The 6,577-nt window shown below is 52.6% G+C and overlaps 1 protein-coding gene across 2 annotated transcripts; it reads left to right on the top strand.

Moving 5' to 3' along the window:
• Positions 1 to 1,859: 1,859 nt before the first annotated feature.
• LOC139791793 (uncharacterized) lies at positions 1,860 to 3,679 on the top strand. 2 transcript variants are annotated; one of them, XM_071734386.1, is made up of 5 exons: positions 1,860 to 2,278; positions 2,434 to 2,497; positions 2,609 to 2,663; positions 2,831 to 3,147; positions 3,400 to 3,679. In XM_071734386.1, exons 1-5 carry the CDS (start codon positions 2,174 to 2,176, stop codon positions 3,519 to 3,521), a joined length of 663 nt encoding a protein of 220 aa, XP_071590487.1. In that variant the 5' UTR covers positions 1,860 to 2,173; the 3' UTR covers positions 3,522 to 3,679. The 2 variants fall into 2 exon arrangements, with proteins under 2 accessions (XP_071590487.1, XP_071590486.1); XM_071734385.1 differs by having other exon boundaries at positions 2,434 to 2,663.
• Positions 3,680 to 6,577: the final 2,898 nt, after the last annotated feature.

The following is a 6,577-nucleotide window of genomic DNA, read 5'->3' as shown; positions in this document are numbered from 1 at the left end:
CTCTACTCCTTCCCGGAACCCTGGCCTGGTGCAATGGCTGAGTTGGCAGCTCTCAACCGCTCAGAACCCCTCCGGTCTCCCGAGGCTCTGGAGCCAGCACAAGCAGGAGCAGGTGCCTGGGCACAGGGGGACAGGGCACAGCACCCTGTGGATGTGCAGATATCCCGTAGCAGTCCTCCAACCCTGGGCACATCTATGGGGAAGGGTTCCCTGTTGTGCTGCTCTGCTGTTCTTTCTGCCTAGGCATATACCTAGTAGCCCTGCAAGCACATGAGGCTGGACATGGCCCAGGGGCTAAGGGGCAAGGGGTGCTGGGGGCCCGTGATGGGCCCCTGCCTGAGCAGCTCTCCCTCTTCCTCAGCAGGATCGATCTGCAGGAGAAGAAGCAGCTTTTGGGAGACAGGCTGCAGCCCCAGTGGCCCATGCCCATGGGGCCAGGCTGGAGGAGCCTGCCAGAGAGCTGTGCCCAGCTGTGGCACTGCCTGAAGGCCAGGGGAAAACGTTTGTTCTGCTCCTGCCATTCCCCACATCAGATCATGGAAGTGATCCTGCAGGAGCAGCAGATCCCCCAGCTACTGAGCAGCAGGGGAGCACGGAACAGCAAATGTCCCTCAGCATCCCCCACCCACTCACCCACTCACCCACTCACCCACTCACCCACTCACCCACTCACCCACCCATCCACCCCCCCCCCTCACCTTGTCCAATGTTGAAAAATTAAATGTTTTATTCTCTGTCCGTGGTTCCCTGAGTCATCCATCTGTCCCATGGCTGGGGGTGCCACACGCTCAGTGCCTGAACCCGGTGGGTACAGGCTGTCACCGGGCACCGCTGGTAGTCACAAAACTGGTGGGGAGAGGTGGCTGGTAGCTCAGGCCCAAAGGTGGCCAAGAGTATCCTGGGCAGCATCAGGAGGAGCGAGGCCAGCAGGCTGAGGGAGGGGACTCTCAGCTGAGAGGGCTGGGGCTGCTCAGCCTGGAGAAGTGACAGCTCACGGGGATCCCACCCACGTGCATCAATAGCTACAGGCAGGGTGCCAAGAGAACGTAGCCAGGCTCTTCCCAGGGGTTGCCAGTGCCAGGACCAGAGGCAATGGACAATGGTCCCCATAAGCTGGTGGGGAGGGGGACAGTAGCCAATTGTGGGAGGACCCCAGCAGTTGTTGAGGCTGCAGGGGAAGAAGAACCAGAGGCGCTGGGGAAGCAGAGATAGGACACAGAGGGTCCTTGGGCTTCCTGGGATGGCACATAGATGCTGGCAGCAGGAAATGCTGTAGCAGGCCAAGTGTGAGCAGGTGGGGAGCATCACCTCTGTCTGGGGGCACAGCGGTGCTTGCTCAGACGAGGAAACTTCCACAAGAGCCCTCACTCAGTCAGGCCCCGACTCAGCGTCGCCTGGATTGGCTGCTGGCGCTGATTGCCTGGGCACCTCCTGCAGCTTTGGAGCTTTTTTGCCCTTCACAAAATCAGATGTCTTTCCTCCAAACCAAGAGGTTCCTTTATTTCACACATTTGCCCTCCTGATTTTCCCCCCTATCCTGCTGGAGGAGAGCGAGCAGCCCTGCGAGCTCAGCTGCTGGCTGGGCCCAACCTGCCAGGGCCTGGGCTCAGCACTGAGGGGACACAGGATGGGTTTAGGTGGGGCCAGGGCCCATCCAAGAGGGGATCCTCTGTAGTTACCAAAGCTCTGGCCAGTGCTGCTGAATGGCTGGATGGCCATATATAGCGGGAAACTTCTCTTTCTGCTCCACCTACTCTTTCAACCTTCTCCCTCTCGGACAGAGCACCCACAGGGTCCTCTGTCCTGCAGCCTGTGGGCTTTCCCCAGCTGCTACCACTTTTTTCCTTGGGGGTACACCCAAGGCCCTCCTCAGCCCCTCACTCTGGCTGCCCCATGATGTGACCCTTTGGGTTCCAACTGCCCTGCTGTGTCATAAAAGGGGGTATGCCTGCCTGCCGGGCTATAAAAGGGGCTTCTGGTGCCCACAGTAGTAGTTGGCAAGAGGAGGCACCACAGTCTGGCACTGTATTGGCAGACTGCAGCCTTAGCCTCTGCCACACTAGCAGAATCAAGGGTCCCATCACTGAGCGCCCAACACCCCACTGGTGATCCCCACTGTGAGTCTGTGCTGGTCACTTGGAACTCTGCTTTCAGCTGCAGAAGAGACAATACCATGGGGAGCTCTAAAACCCCCACCGTGGCTCAGCTCATCCCAATGATGATGCTTGCAGTGCATCTCAGCCTGGCCTCTGCGGTCCAGCGTGTCAGGCAGCTCTGGGTAGGTGGCCCTGAACCGCACCACACTACGCCGCATTGCTTCCCGGTAGACTGTGGCCTTGGGTGTGCTGGGGTGATGTGGAGTGTTATGGGGGCACTTGGCGCAGGGGTTTGGGAGCTGCTACTGTCTCACCCAGCTTACTGCATGTCCTGCAGAAGCCACGGAAGAAGTCCAAGTGCCAGAAGAGCTCACGGAGAGCCTGGCTGGAGGAGCAGAGTCGTGAGTGTCCCCAGCACCAAGCACCCCACAAATCACCAGCACCCCATGTTAGCCCTGACCCAGGGCTTTTCTGGGAGCTGCCGGTCACTCAGCCTGTCCCTCCCTTGGCAGCTTCCCCCCAGGGAGGAAGAAGAGTGGAGGAAGCGCAGGTGATCCTGGAGACATGGTAAGTGCCAGGGGGGAGCCCAGATCGTGCCCCAGCCCCTCACCCTGTGCCCTTGAACCTGCCTGCGCTGGGCAGCCCTGCCCATTAGTCAAGAACCAGGTGCTGCCCAAAGATCCCAAGGGAGGGGCTGGGGTGCACTGAGGTCCCTTCTCTCTCCTCCTCTGCAGGGCCTTTGAAGAGGCATCAGAGAGAAAGCTACGGGCCCCACTAGCCTCCATGGACTCTCTGGGCTCCCTGGCCTCTCTGTCCAGAAGTGGCTCCTCTTCTCCAGGAATCCTCTCAAGGACCTCCTCCCTGAACTCCATGGACTCCCTGCCCTCCCGGCGGTGGAGCCTATTCTCTTCCCTGGGCTCCCTGTCGGGGAAGACTTCCCTCTACTCCTTCCCGGAACCCTGGCCTAGTGCAATGGCTGAGTTGGCAGCTCTCAACCGCTCAGAACCCCTCCGGTCTCCCGAGGCTCTGGAGCCAGCACAAGCAGGAGCAGGTGCCTGGGCACAGGGGGACAGGGCACAGCACCCTGTGGAAGCACAGATATCCCGTAGCAGTCCTCCAACCCTGGGCACATCTATGGGGAAGGGTTCCCTGTTGTGCTGCTCTGCTGTTCTTTCTGCCTAGGCATATACCTAGTAGCCCTGCAAGCACATGAAGCTGGACATGGCCAAGGGGCTAAGGGGCAAGGGGTGCTGGGGGCCTGTGATGAGCCCCTGCCTGAGCAGCTCTCCCTCTTCCTCAGCAGGATCGATCTGCAGGAGAAGAAGCAGCTTTTGGGAGACAGGCTGTGGCCCCAGTGGCCCAGCCCCATGGGGCCAGGCTGGAGGAGCCTGCCAGAGAGCTGTGCCCAGCTGTGGCACTGCCTGAAGGCCAGGGGGAAATGTTTGTTCTGCTCCTGCCATTCCACACATCAGATCATGGAAGCGATCCTGCAGGAGCAGAAGATCCCCCGGCTACTGAGCGGCAGGGGAGCACGGAACAGCAAATGTCCCTCAGCGTCCCCCACCCACTCACCCACTCACCCACCCACCCACTCACCCACCCATCCACCCCCCCCCCCTCACCTTGTCCAATGTTGAAAAATTAAATGTTTTATTCTCTGTCCGTGGTTCCCTGAGTCATCCATCTGTCCCATGGCTGGGGGTGCCACACGCTCAGTGCCTGAACCCGGTGGGTACAGGCTGTCACCGGGCACCGCTGGTAGTCACAAAACTGGTGGGGAGAGGTGGCTGGTAGCTCAGGCCCAAAGGTGGCCAAGAGTATCCTGGGCAGCATCAGGAGGAGTGAGGCCAGCAGGCTGAGGGAGGGGACTCTCGGTTGAGAGGGCTGGGGCTGCTCAGCCTAGAGAAGTGACAGCTCACGGGGATCCCACCCACGTGCATCAATAGCTACAGGCAGGGTGCCAAGAGAACGTAGCCAGGCTCTTCCCAGGGGTTGCCAGTGCCAGGACCAGAGGCAATGGACAATGGTCCCCATAAGCTGGTGGGGAGGGGGACAGTAGCCAATTGTGGGAGGACCCCAGCAGTTGTTGAGGCTGCAGGGGAAGAAGAACCAGAGGCGCTGGGGAAGCAGAGATAGGACACAGAGGGTCCTTGGGCTTCCTCGTATGGATATTGGGAATAAGGGTATTGGGTAGTGATAAGAGTAGAGGAAATGGATTCAAAGTAAAGGAGGGTAGATTTAGATTGAAGTTCTTCTTCATGAGGTTCATGAGACACTGGAACAGTTTTCTCAGAGAGGTCACGGAAGCCCCATCTCTGGAAGTTTTTAAGGGCAGGCTGGGCAGGGCTCTGAGCAATCTGATCTAGTAGGTGTCCCTGTTCATGGAAGGGGGGTAGAAACCAGATGATCTTAAAGGTCACTTCCATCCCTGAAAACTCTATTGTTGTATGATTCTATGAGAAATGTGTCAGGGCCAAATGGAGATGCCCTTTAGTCCATTTTTAGCAAGTAGTTTACTATTTGTCCCAAACTTACCTTGGTTTGATATTGGTTTTACATTCTGTAGTGATCTGACACACAAATGGGAAACTGTTTAAAGATTAGGAACTCAGCCTTCCTTTAAAATATGTCAATGCTTTTAATCATGTCGCTAACAGAAAGTATCTTCCAATAACTACCACAGAGTTAGCTTCCTACTCACTAGTTTGTTTGTTAGTGTGTTCATGCTGCCACTCATTTCCTAAGTTCTCTCCCTTCCTTCCTTTGCCCGCCAGAAAATTAGTTGCCCCGATTCTGCAGGTTGTGCACAGAATTCCAAGGTCACTACTGGCATCTTTGATTAGAAGGGGTTACTATAATACTGGATCTCTAGCTGTACATTTTCAATAATAGGTACTTCATGTTGTAGCTCATTTGGAAGGAACATGGACAGCTTAGATTTGTGAGCATATGATGTTTTTAGAACATGCTATATTTATGCAGCCTGTAGAGCATGAAAATAGGGAACTTTTTAATATGATCACAGTTAATAGACACAGTTAATAAACTGTCATCAAGTTGGTTTTAAAAGTATGAAGGACTTGTGTGAAAAACAACACATTTGGAAAATGTAGCCCTGCAGCCACGTAATTGCTCTTGATACTAATAAATCACGGATTTTGCACTGAGTTTCCAAGGCTACAGGACAGTAGCTTGTCAGATGTGATCTTTTAGAACTTGTCCTGATTGTAGGTTTGTTTTAACTTGGTTTAGCTGCATGGGGTACAGGCAGGCAGTGGAAACCCCAAGGCTGTAAACAGCCCAGCCATGATTTGTTAAAGAAGTTCATGCCATGGACAAAACTGGGGGATAATGAGAGCAACAAGTATGTAACATCCATAAAGCAGCATTTATGTATTAAATCTTCATGTAACATGAATGTGCAAACCAATGAAATAAAAATAAAAGGTGCAGAAATGTGTCAGCAAACATAGAACCACCCCAATCTGGTGGAAGCGACCCATCAGGAAGAAGCAGCACTCTTATCATCCTGCTCTTCACAATGAAGTACTTGAGATGCTGTCAAAGTGATGTACCCTTTCTCCTCCTGCAGACAGAAGCCATGAACTCCAGGGTTTGAATGGCAGTGAGAAGGTGAAAACACCAGGAAAAAGGGCAGATGATAGGGATAGGTGTCAAACAATCTTAAGTGTTTTTTTTACTGTTGAGAACTTTTCTGTTTGTTGGCATTACTCTTCACTTGTGGGTTTGTGGGTTTTTATTTTTTTGGTTGTTTTTTTGTGTTTTGTTTCATTGCTTTTTTTGTTTGTTTGGTTTTTAATATATAGGTTGATAATGTCTTTTATTAGCCTGTTAAGATTTCAGTTGTAGTAACAATAAATTCTTGGCTTTACATGTAAGTTGTGTTTTTTCTTTCCCATAACAGACTTTAGAACTTACCACCAAATCACATTCTTTTATTATTTTTTTTCTCTGCATAACTTAAAGCAGTTTATAAACACCTACACTGTACAACAAACCAGGTTACACAAGTACTACAATGCCCTCCCATTGGTATTGAAAGGAAGAGATCCTAAGATATTTCTACCTGAGCTATGGACTTGAGGCAGTTCTCTGTCTGCCTTACAGTCAACAAAGAGAAATAGGCATTTTCTGAGTCCAAACTATAGATCAATTTTATCCATTTACAACAACAGGATGAATCCCACACAAGTCTTTCACTGAACTCACCTTCACTGACACTTGATGGTTTTTTGTCTGGTTGGCCATTGGCTCCAGTTTCCCCAAGCTAGTCTTTCAGGGATGGGTGGACATAAGTGCAGCTCCATTGATGTTTTTTGAAGAAATTATATTGTCAAATGTGGCATAAAAAGGCTCTGGTCTCATACATGACAGCACAAAGAAACAGCAGGAGAAGATAAAACATGGAAGTCTTACACTGTGTTAATTCATAGAATCATAGAGTCTGACGACCTGGAAGA

The sequence above is a fragment of the Heliangelus exortis genome, chromosome 1 (genome assembly GCF_036169615.1).
Source record: "Heliangelus exortis chromosome 1, bHelExo1.hap1, whole genome shotgun sequence".
NCBI classification, from domain to species: Eukaryota; Metazoa; Chordata; class Aves; order Apodiformes; family Trochilidae; genus Heliangelus; species Heliangelus exortis.
The sequence above is the reverse complement of the archived record's forward strand: the minus strand, read 5'-3'. Positions and strand labels throughout refer to the sequence as shown.